The sequence below is a fragment of the Nelusetta ayraudi genome, unplaced genomic scaffold (genome assembly GCF_046127955.1).
Source record: "Nelusetta ayraudi isolate G7.1 ecotype Tasmania unplaced genomic scaffold, CSIRO-AGI_Nayr_v1 ptg000042l, whole genome shotgun sequence".
Classification (NCBI taxonomy): domain Eukaryota; kingdom Metazoa; phylum Chordata; class Actinopteri; order Tetraodontiformes; family Monacanthidae; genus Nelusetta; species Nelusetta ayraudi.
In genome coordinates, this window is record NW_027466092.1 from 1813348 (window position 1) to 1825837 (window position 12490).

Genomic DNA, 12490 nt, shown 5'->3' on the forward strand with positions numbered 1-12490 from the left:
GAGTTCACTGGTAATATATGAACTTATCAATTAACTTCTAAATTACCCTCAACGTCACATTAAGATGCCCTAAATTCCATGAGGCTGCTCAATGGAGGGTCAGCTGGATTTGCACTCGTTGGTCAGTTGCCGGACATGCGGATTAAAGAGGAAGTCTGCTTCTTTATCTCCTTGATATAGAGGATTAGAGACCAAGTCGCTTCGATTCGCATCAGATGGCTAACCTCAAACCATTGGACACATCTGGAGAAATAGATCCCAGCGGCACAGGCCAAAAAAAGATATCCATGTCAATGTCAACTGTTTCCAGACAGCTGACAGACTGACAGATTTGACTCTATGGACTCTGTGTTCTGTTAAATATGAAGGTCCCGTATTCAGATCTTTATTGTCATCTTGGAGTCCTGAGGAGTAAAGTTTTCTATCTATCTATCTATCTATCTATCTATCTATCTATCTATCTATCTATCTATCTATCGCTTCTTCTCATTTCTGCTGAGTTCACTGGCGGTGATTATGGGGAAAAACCCTTTACAAAAGGGGTATTATGCAGAATGCGGGACCTTTAAATACGACGTGAATGAATGAATGAATGAATGCATTGAGATTTGTTTTGTTTTGTTAATATGTGCAATGGTCATGAATGTCAGAGTGCGTCGCTCACACGTTTCTGTCGCCCGTGAACGCAGCATCCTGTTCACTTTCACACCGCGGTGACATGAGCTTTTCTTCCCACAGCTGATCAGCAGAAAGAGGCAACGTGGCAGCTGAGGAGTGAATATATCACACACACACACACACACACACACACACTCTGATTGGCCCATTCATTTATGCCGGGCTCAAAAGGTCACTGCTGTAGCCAAGATGAATAGATCTTTTGGGTCTTTACAGTCGACTGGAGCTCTAACCAACGTGTTTCTGCCTCCACCTGCCTCCTTCTTTCCGAGCTGTAAGCGTGGATGGTTTAAGCCGTCACTTGTGCACGCATCTGATCTGATCCGGTTTGATTGGATCAGGTCGGGATGACTGATCACATTTTCTCTTTGGTATTTTGTTATTCTTTTCCATCTCTTTTCTTTCTGTCCCTCGTGCTTCTGCTCTACTCCCTGCTCTCGTCCCTCAGCTTTGCGACTTGTGACTCATTTCCTTCACTCGACTGTCTCTGAATCTCATCATCATCTGTTATATTTTTCTAATCAGCCTCAAATTACTTCTCTGTCCAGACTCACTGTTTCTCACCCCGCCTCCTCTCTTCCTTCCTTGCCTTCCTCTTCCCATTGGCTCCTTCTCCCACTTCCTCCAGTCTTGCTCCTTCCCCTCCCACCGTCTACCTTCCTCCCTATTGTCACATCGTAATCCTGACCTAAACCTTTATTCTTTCTACTGTTTGCTTCTCTCCCCCCCTCCACACACACACTTCCTGTGTCTCCCTCACAGTTCCAGAAACCACAGGAGCATTATCCCCCCTTTCGCTTCGGCACCGTCCCCAACGGCAGCACGGAGAGAAACATCCGAAGCAACTACCTGGACATGCACTCGCACATGATGAAGTACAACCAGAAGGGGGTGGAGGAGGCTCTGGAGAGCCTGAAGACTGGGTACGACAGACTCGACAGACTTTTCAAAGTGGCCCAGAGGCCTCAGATAGAAGATTATGTTTGACAGATCCTCCTGCCAGCAGCGAGCGGCGGCGCCAGTAATAATTTAGGTCACCCAGACGGGAGCCGACGCTCTTTGTGTTGAAGCACCTATTTGTAAATTAGGCCGATGTGATGGGTGTATTTTTAGATGAAAAGTCATGACTACTGCGGCTTCATTTGAATAATGATTTGCATTTAACACTGGGCCCTCGTGATGTGAGAGCTCAGCTCACGATGGGTGACTTTGCACTTTTTTCTGTTTCTGAGTATAAACTCTCTCTCTCTCTCTCCCTACACACACAAAAATGTGTGTATGTGTGTGTTTGTGTTAGGGCTGTCAAATAATTATTTTTTGATGGAGATTAATCGAGATCTTCACACCGCGGAGTAAATTTCACAAAATCAGGATGCAGTGTGGAAACAGTGCTACAAGTTGATGACATGACAGATTAAGGGTGAAACAAAAAAGGATTTCCCTTTTGATCTTTTGTAATATTTGTTTTAAAACAGTGCGCCTAGACCCACTTGTTATTATATATGCATTTTTAAGGACCTTACTACGGGTGAACGGAAGGGACAAATGGCTTGTAATCAAAATGGGATTAAAAATGCATGTTATGCCTTGAATTTATCGCGAAACACATTAATGCTCACAGCCCTAATACATCTATATAAATATATGTTGAACTGAGGGACCCCCTCCTCTAGTCTGGAGCTATCGCATGTAACTTTGATATTTCTAAAAAGCTGGCTGAATGTCAGACGTGATGGATGACCAATCCCACCACTTCACGGCCTCTGTAATTAAAGCAGACGGGAAGCAATAGGAAGCCGACAGCAGGGCGGCGGCGAGGAATATCTGGTGGTCAGCAACAAACTGCCGCCGCTTCACCTTTCAAACGGAGCCTTGAAAGGGAAAATCTGCAGAGTTTCAGACGTGTGTGCTGGGATTTCTGAGGTGAGGATTATCTGCCTGCCTGCCTGCCTGCAGGAAGCTGGACGCCTTCATCTACGACGCGGCCGTCTTGAACTACATGGCCGGGAAGGACGAGGGCTGCAAGCTGGTGACCATCGGCAGCGGGAAGGTCTTCGCCACCACTGGCTACGGCATCGCGCTTCCCAAAACCTCCCGCTGGAAACGGCCCATCGACCTGGCGCTGCTGCAGTTCCTGGGAGACGGTGAGCGCTGGGCCACAGACACACAGACACACATGCACACGCACACAGTGTGTGGAAGGTCTTCCTCATTTTTTTTAGATCTTTGTTTTTCGTTTCGACCTACAGGGGAGCAGCCTCAGACCATCCATCCATCCTTCCATCCGTCCGTCCATCCATCCATCCATCCATCCTTGCTTTCTCAGTGTCCTGGCCTCAGTCCAGGTTCAGCAGTGCTACATCAGCAGGGAAACAGGCTCTCAGGGAAGAGTTAATATCCTGCGTGTCAGCGTGAAGTCTGCCGGATGGGATTATCTTCCACCCAACCCCCCACCCCACCCCCCCACCACACAGTCACAGTGACGGTGGCCTGAGTGGAATAATAAGTAAGCTGTGAGTTGACGATCACCCATAAACACACTGACACACTGTCTCTCTGTGGTCACTCTGGCATCTCGGTCATTATTCAGGAAGTGTTTCCTGTGTCTTGCTGGGCCGCTGAGAAGTTTTAGTCTCAGCTGGAGACCAGCTGTCACCGAGCTGAGCTGGTCTGGTAGGAACAGTATTAGTGAGGCATGTGTGAATGGTCACGTGTATCCTCATTTTTTAGATCTTTATCCATATCTCTATCCATCCATCCGTCCATCCATCCATCCATCCATCCATACGTCCATCCATCCATCCATACGTCCAGTCATCCTTTCTTTTTAATTCCACGGTTTGGCTTGAGTCGAGTTGAGTTGACTTGGATTTGTTCACTTTTATTTAAGTACCAGCTCAACATAGGAGGAGTTGTCAGCGCTAGATAGTCCTTGACATCATATGTTACAGCAGCAATTTTTATTACTGGAAACGCTTTTGTTTTTCCAGCTTCCCTCGACAAATTTTGATGGTGAGCAGCCATCAGTTTAGACACCTGACACCTGTCCTGTCCATGAGGTGGCCGCGGTGAAACTTGTGTCCATGTCCGTCCCTGCAGGAGACACGCAGCGGCTGGAGACGGTATGGCTGTCGGGCATCTGCCAGAACGAGAAGAACGAGGTGATGAGCAGCAAGCTGGACATTGACAACATGGCGGGCGTCTTCTACATGCTGCTGGTGGCCATGGGCCTCAGCCTGCTGGTCTTCGCCTGGGAGCACCTGCTCTACTGGAAGCTCCGCCACTCCGTCTGCAAGTCGCACAAACTGGACTTCCTGTTGGCCATCAGCAGGGTGAGAATTTTGTCATTCTGATTATTGACTGTCAGGCCCCGTTTACACAAAGATGGTATATTTGAAACCGACCGTTTTATTTATTCTTTTCTTTTATTAAAAGAAAAACTGCGTTCATACGAAGCCGTCACCAAAAATGTTGTCAGTGTTTAGACAAAACTTAGGCCGAGCCCTTATGTGGCACTGTGAGTTTAGCGTGAGGTTTAGCATGCACTAAACCTCGCACGCTGTATTTACGGTGATAGTTCATAGCTTACGTAGCAACCATGGATGTATTAGTATATGTGTGATATACTCTATGTAAAAGAACTTATACTGGACTGGGCATTTGGCAGCGGCGATTTCTTTCCAGTGGCCACTTGAGGTACTGCACCCAAGACCATTTGCTGACCAAGACCAAGCCTCAAAACCCCATGAGAAGGTTGACTCGGAGGCGTGAAAGTCAAAATTTAGGTTTTCTGGCTCAGTGTCCCAATCAGCCTACCCAGAAAAATAAATACACAAAGGAAAACAAGAGGTTCACTTTTGTTGTGTTTATTTTCACTTGGCACACAGCCCCAGTGGATCCAAGAGCACTGTGTGTTATTGTCCACTGTTGTTTGCTGGTCATTGTAGTTTTGTAGCAGTAACACAAATCCATTGCCCATCGTTGTTTTCGTTGTTGTCGTTATGAGCAGTAGTCTGCATACTCTGTGTGCTAGACGGGGCGATGCTTTCAAATTTTCCCACCCTGGAGCCCGTTATCAAATATATGCAGTTTCAGTCTGTACGTTCTCGATTAAAACGCCCCCTCAGACCAGGAAGTGGTTGCAACCCAACAACTCAGGGTTAATTTAATTGGCTGGTTTGCTAAAGACCTTCTGGCTGCTTAATTACTGTGGATCCAAGTGAGTGCTTGGCTGCTTCGGCAGTCAATCAGGCCCCATGTCCATGAAGTCTCTTTGATGTGGGGATAAATCAGCACACATGGCCAATGAAATCATCACAGCAGCACTGGAAGGTCTTGTTAAGATATTAGTCTAAGTGGCGCTGCGTTGGCTGTTACGAGTCGAGGGGGAGGAGGACAGATTGATGAAAAAACAGCAGCGGTTCTGCTGTTTACGCAGCATTTAACTGTGATTGCTTCATTTTTACAAGTAATTAGTCCCACTTTGTTTGACGCCCTGGTTCATGAATGTGGCCACTGAGGCGAGAAGCTCCAAGTAGATCCAGAGCGGCTGAAATGTCTGCGGACGCTGTGTAATTACACCGCTGTGGCCTCGGATTCCGGATTTTTATCAGATTAGCGGCTAAATGACTATCTGACCGCTAATCCATGTTGGGCGGCCCCCGAGGGCCAAATTAAAGTTGTCTCTCTCTCTATGTATGTGTGTGTGTGTTTGTGTGTGTGCGCAGCCGGAGATGTTTGCTTCTTCAAGGTTCTGCGGCTGTGTGGCAATCCTCTTAGCTGACACTGTTTTCCTTTGAGTCCCGGGAGAATGCATAATGAATTTGTGACTAAGTCTCAGCCTCAGTGATGAAATGAGATACTAATGAAATAAGTTTTTTTTTCTCTCCTTTTTTAATGTTCCTGCCGGTGGGGTTTTGATTAGTGAGGAGGTGGATTGTCACTGAGAGAGAGACACACACACACAAATTGGTTGGAATTTCATCTGTGTGAAATTCCCCCCCGCCCCTGCCCTGGGACGTCTGGGTCGAATCAAGGTCGAACAGTTTGAGGCCGATGGTTGATTCAATTACAAACCGCTGGCTGATCCTGACTGCCTGTTTTCCAGAGGTGGAAAAGTGTTCTCGTTTTATATTTTGTTAAAAGTACGGATACTTTTGTAAGAAAAATGCTCTGGTAAAAGTAAGAAAGTACAGGTTCTAAAATGTACTTGAGTATTTTTTTTATTATTATTAATTCATTTGTGTTGTGACAGAATAATCTTGGCTGAATTGACCAGAGGTCAGAGGTCAGAGTTCTTGATGAGCATTGGGATCATTTTGGACAACTTTGCTTCCGTCAATACTATCGTTTATTTTTTCTTTTTTAACTGCACCACAACCAAACTGTTGTCAGTAGTAATAGTTCTGACAAGTGAGCCAATATTGGATGTTGATACTTCCAATAACAATAATGAATATAAAATGTTATTTTCTCCGATGACGATGACGATGACCCCATAGAAAATAATCTCTCTGTAAAATATCATCCAGTTTTTCATTGAACTACACAACGGCAGAGATCAAATAGTCCCACTTCAAACAACAAACTAGAATAAATAATAATAATTAAAACACTTTTAAACACAAAAGCAACCACCATATTTTTCCAATGTAAAGGAGTACAAAGTACAGATATTTGTGTACAAAGAGTATACAAATAAAGTACAAAGTATTGAAGTACAGACGCCTGAAAAACCTACTTAAGTACAATAACAAAGCATTTGTACTTCATTATTTCCCCCTCTCCCTGACCTCTCAGGGTATCTACAGCTGCTTTAATGGGGTGGAGGAACCGGGTCGCCTGGCCAAACCCGACCTGACCTCCAACTACGCCCAGGCCAACATGCTGAAGATGCTGCGCACGGCCAAGGACCTGGTGTCCACCGCCAACGTGGAGACCTCGCTGGACAACGCCACCAAGACCATCGAACAGCTGAGTCGGCACGGCGGCACGCTGCCCATCCGCGTGCCCCAGGTGGCGACGGAGGCCGTGCCGGGCGGCTTCGCCTACGTGACGGAGAACCACTGCCCCCTCCCCCAGAGCTCGGTGACTCCGCCCCTGGCGGCCATCAACGCCTTTGGGCAGCAGAGGGGCGTGGCCCGGCCCACGCCGCTACGCTACACGCTGCCCGCCCACTCGTCCTCCTGCCTGTACGAGCGGCCGCTGCCCGTGTCCAGCCTCAGCAGCCCCCACCTGGCCGAGCCGCCGCGCCACCACCACACCACCGGCCGCCTCTACGTGGACACCCTGCCCCACTACTCCTCCTCCTCCCTCCTCCCCTGCGGCGACCTGCAACTCCCCGACATCTACGCCTCCCACCCGGCGTCCTCGCCCGGCCAGTCGGGCTTCTCCCGGCGGAAGCGGCGCTCCAAGAGTTTCCAGTGCGACGACGAGGCGGAGCGGCGGAAGCACCTGGCCGGCGACCTGGTGGCGCCGGTCCTGTTCGCCGAGCTGCAGGCCAACCACGTCTCCGCCGCCCCCAGCTTCGACAGCGTCTACCCAGGGGAGGGGCTTCGGCCCCGGGTGGAGAACTACGGCTCGTGGCCCCCCGAGGACCTGCTGCTGCGGGGCAGGCGCAGGCAGCGCCGGCCCTCCTTCCTCAAGGCCACCTGGGGCGGCGACCACATGCACCAGCTGGACGAGTCGCAGTCCTCGCTGTCCAGCCAGTCGCCTTCCACGCTGCCGGACCTCTTCCCGTGCATCGTTGCCTCCACCGCGGCGGCGGCCAAGGCCTACAACCCGGCCCAGCTGCGCAACAACCTGTGCCTCCCGCGGAACCAGACCTACCTCCACATCCGGGAGGACCAGCGTAGGCCTGGCGGCCGCAAGGGCAATCGGCTGCGCTACTCGCACTCGGCCCACCTGCCCAGCTACGGCGAGGCGCTGCGGCAGGGCGGCGGCCTGGGCCGGGGCATGGTCCGCCGGGCCACCAGCCTGCTCAGCAGACAGTACGCCCACTACCTGAACTCCTACCCCGGCCTGCCCTTCTACCACGGGCCGGCCGAGCTGCAGCAGCACGGCCGCGGCCCCAGCAGCCCCGTGTGCCAGCTGCTGGCCTGCGGCGGCGGCAGGTGCGGCAGCCAGGGGGCGCTGCTGTACCAGGACAGCGTGTACGGGGCCTACGGGGTCTATCAGGGCTCCCAGACTGGGTTGGAAGCGCAGGCGGGCCTGGGGGGCGGGGCTCCGCCCACTGGGAGCCCCTGCGTGCTCCGCCCATGGCGGCGGGTCTCCAGTTTGGAGTCGGAGGTCTGAGGAGAAAGAAGAACCAAAAGAGGAACTTTGCAGAAGCAGCGACTGTGACTTTGAGTTTGTTCAGTGCTGATAAACAGACGGTCTGCTCGCCAGTTTGACCTCAAGGTGGCGACACCACGATGACGGCGGCAGATTTAGTTGGCTTGTATGTTTACTGGGCTTCAGTGAGACCGATCACAGTGTGTTGTGAGTGTTGTAGTGAATCGTGGACGGCCGGGATAGAGAGTGTAGAGTTGTCGGGTGGGACAACCGTTTACAGCCGAGGGAACAATAGAAAGGGTTCAAAAAATTATTACAAAAAGTCAAGCAGCCATTGTAGCAAGACTGATAAGCACAGCTGCCGCCCACTCACATGCTGAGGGTTCAACTCCAACACGACTCGTGCAGAGTTCAAACAGTCTGACTTCAGCCGTAGATTATCATTTCTGAAACTTCTGCTGAGGAGATTTCTGAGAAAAAAAAACGTCCTCTAAGCCAACCAGGTTTCACCGTCAACAGCAAAATTATCACACTCGAAGGACACGTTAGAAGTGTTGCTCACTTTGTGTTTTGTTTATCTTGATAGTTGTTTATCTTGTAGGAGGCGTGTAGTCATACGCCTCCGAAACCTTTTTTAGAAGTTGTTTTGAATCTCCAGAGTGCATGTTTTCTTCCATAAAATTCTATCATTTTGGAGTCTTCAGAGTCCAAAACGGCACATTTTTGAAAATGGGTTCCAAAGTGCCATTTCATCTGGACCGCAATCGCTATCTTTTTTTTCTTGTTATTTCCCAGAAATGATGATGTCATAGCCCCGCCTCACAACCTTGGTGAGGACGGCTGTGAAACTTGAACAACTGCTGTTTGAGCTTCTTCGTCCGTAAAAACACAGCGTGTGAGTCAATGCTCAGTTTTTGCAGTTTTTCTCCCTCTCTGGTTTTAAGGAGTAGCCTAACAGCGCCACATAAAGGCCCGACATAAGTACTGTAGCAGTTTTCAGTACTGAAGGTTGGCGACCGATCCGATCTAGTTTCCGTCGCGGGTTCTAAATCCATTCCACAGTTTGCAGCCAGCTTGCTAGCAGGCTGGATATAGCAGCTAGCCAGCATCCGGTGTAAGGAGATATTTTCAAACCTGATACACAGAAAAAGCAAGATGGTAACGTCCAATGTTTGCGAAGCCAAAGTTATTCAGAGGCGGAAGCTTTGGTTGTGACGCACAAAACACAGCTGATTTTATCAAATATTTGAGAAAGCACCTAGTAAAAAGAGCACAAGAAGTTTTCTTTTTTTTTTTTTTTTTAGCTCCAGGGGAGCAGAAACACGAAACGAGAGGAGAAAGGAGTTTCTTATAGCCTCATATATAATCAACAATAATGGCAAAAATATTGCAGCAAATAGAGCTTTGGTAATGGAAAAGTATCAGTATCGCCAGATATCCAAATTCAGGTATCTGGATTGGAAGTGAAAAAATGTGGTCAGACATTGACGCTAACATTTTTGTCTTGTTGGAGCTGAACCCTCAGCCAGGGCGGCGAGGAGTGGCAGGAGGCGGTGAAAAACAGTCCATATGAACACATCCTGCAGAGCAGACGGCGGTCTGGGGAAGCACTGACCAGCACGAGGTGTCTTAAAGCATTCCTGTTTCCTCGCTGGGCCTCAGGACGAGGCGGCAGCACCGCACAACATCACACAGGGCCTCACCGTTCATAAACCACACCCACGCCCCCCATTTATATTACAATATATAAATAATACTATGTGTTATTTAGGGCTGATTAGTGTCATATTCATGTATTCTAAACTATGATAGGAATTTATGGTCACTCTTTCAATTTTTCTTAGCACATTTCTGGCACATTTCTGAGTTTTTCTTCATTTCTTTTTGTAACGCTGTGGCTGATTGACCAGGATGTTTGTTATCGCCGTATTAACAGGAAGTCAGACTATATTAACATTTTCACCCCACCCACTCCCTTGCCCCTGCCCGCCCCCCTCTGGTTTCAACTCTTTTATACTCCCCAATCGTGCCCCTCCCCCCACCCCCAGCCCCTCCCGTCCCCCAACCTCGCTCACTGTTAAATGGTCTGATTTAAATTGAGGTAAGTGAAACTATTCTAGTATCTGTATTACCTGGCTCCCTCACCTGTAATTAATCACTTAGACCAATTAAAGAGCCTTTTTTTTCAAAGAGAGGTGCACGTGTGTCGTTACTCAGTCTGCGCTCGCTGTAGGAAGGAAGGTGGAGTCTTAATGATGCTGCAGCATACACTTGAAACCAGGCGTGTGTCTGCGTGGTTCAATGGAACCCTGATAGTTTCCTGCCAGTTTGACCATTAGAGTCTGAAATATCCGTTTTATTTTTTATGTTCTGTCCCCAGCCAAGAGCAGAAACTTCACTCAATGGTACTTTCTGTTCTATAATAATTAGTTCTATTATAATTAATTATAAGTTAGCAACGATATTTATTGCGATATTTTATGAGAAAAAATATTTCTTAATCATTTCTTGATGCAGTGAAACCAAAATGCTTCCACACATCTCATTTAAAACTTTCTGGAGTATCTGCAGCGTCTCCATCCCTGCTCGTAAAATCCAACACAAACGTGTTTACTAGCTAAAAGGAATGCAAAGGATAATGGGAATTCATGGGTCGCTATAGTTGCAAATTCTCTGTGGACCAGAAGATAAATCGTCACATGCACAAGATAATGCGGAGACATTTTAGAATACACAACGCATTTAAGTTTGGTAAAACTGATGATACTGTAACAGCAACTGATCAATAATTAAAAAAAAAAAAAGTTTTTTACAGCTCAGGATGCAGCTAAATCAAACGAAAACCTTTGACCCACTGGAATTAAATTTAACGTACTGAATTATTCAGTCAATATTATTGGCTTTTCATGAGAACCAGGGTTTTGTGTACAACAGTAAGAAAAAGAGAGCCTCCACTTTCCCGATAAACAACTAAAATAAACCCAACCTGAACATTTCGCTGCTGAAAATTTCTCCTCAGATGATGGAAGCAGGACGGCAGAAATCTGGCTCAGGATCAAAGCTGCTGCTGCGATCTCGTCACACGGCGGTGGATCATCTGCTGCGGCGTCCTAGAAGAATCCAGGCTGTTGGTTGGTTGGTTTGTACATCAGCTGGTGACTGACAGAGAAGAAAAAAAAAAACGCCAGCAAACTGGAGATGTTGCGTCGCTGATGCCGCTTCGCTTTCCCCACTTGAGATCTCTTGGAAAGCTTTTGATCTTTCTCGGCTCTCTGTCAGTTTTTCTGCCTGACACAACTTTGCTGTTAAATTTCACTGCTCTGCTACCAACCTCAGATGAGACGGAAACTGCGTTTAATCCAAGGTGACCTGTTGCCATCTCACTTACTGTCATCAGGAGCAGATAGGACTCAGATTGGCTGAGTGATGCAGGGGAGTCCGAACATTGAGCGCTTTGATTTTTCCATTAGTCTCTGCTCTGTTTGTGGAGCATTGCCTTAAACTGGAGCATCGTATTGATTTAAGGCTCTTCGGCTCCACCACAGAGCCCTTATTTCTGGAGTTCAAGGTAACTGGCCTGGTTTTTTCATTAAAAAAAACCAAAACAAAATAAAAACATTGTAAAAGCTGATGTCGTAATCAAGACAGAGACTTTAGTGCTGATCGATGGTGGTTTGGACTGAAGGCGGATTGAAGAGGCTTTTGATTTTGACATGTTCTGTTTTACGCGTTTGAGAACAAAGACGCGACTGTTTTAAACCTAGCCGCTATTTATAGCGCAAGTTCAGCGCAACATGACAAGCTGAAGGTTACAGCAGCCTCCCCCAAAAAAGTGATGCCTAACTAAAATTGGTATTTTTGGAACAAATCTATTTCAAAAATAACTCTCACACTCGCAGATGTCAAAGTCTGTTACCCTCCATTACAGCAGCGGCTTCAGAAAACAAACAGAGCTAAGAATTATTTTTAGTGGTGGTAGCTTTTGTTTTTCTTCTCTAAATTCTCCCGACTGTCTTAACAACAGATTCATTAGAAAAGTAAACAAGGCGTCGGTGCTCCGAGGACCAAGTCGCTGGTTTATTTGATGGCTTGGATCTCAAATCTGAAATTTCTCCTGAGCTCTTTCTTGTCACCAAACATTGAGATTGCAGCGTGCGTGTTTGCGTGTGCGTGTGTGCGTGTTTGCGTGTGTGCGTGTGTTTGTTGGTTTGTTTATCCGTGCGATGGGGAATGATTGTGTAACTGTTGCATCAGGATTGATGATGCTTCTTTCTCTCCGAGTGATGAAAGATGCGAGTTGTGTTCATATGAAGGGAAAAAAAGAAGAAAATCAATGTAGCGTCAGGGGGAAAGGGGGCGTGGCAACGTGTTGTTTGGAAAACAGACTCAGGCTGTGAGGAGGGGGGAGGAAGAGGAGGAGGAGGAGGAATGGGAAAGGGGGAGGATGAAGAACAATTATTCGTCTTCAGCGGCTCTGATTTAATATCCTCGTCACGCGACAGCAGAATCCATAAGTTACAACAGGATCCATTTATTCACT

The 12490-nt window shown here is 47.7% G+C and overlaps 1 protein-coding gene across 1 annotated transcript in view; it reads left to right on the top strand.

Annotated features, from left to right (window-relative positions):
* Positions 1-10105, top strand: part of LOC142893242 (glutamate receptor ionotropic, NMDA 2C-like) — a 30425-nt gene extending 20320 nt beyond the window's left edge. The window contains exons 12-15 of the mRNA XM_076033616.1: positions 1441-1601; positions 2635-2822; positions 3778-4010; positions 6478-10105. Of these exons, the coding sequence (XP_075889731.1) occupies positions 1441-1601; positions 2635-2822; positions 3778-4010; positions 6478-7971 (2076 nt within the window). The 3' untranslated portion in view covers positions 7972-10105. The remainder of the gene's footprint in view (positions 1-1440; positions 1602-2634; positions 2823-3777; positions 4011-6477) is intronic.
* Positions 10106-12490: the final 2385 nt, after the last annotated feature.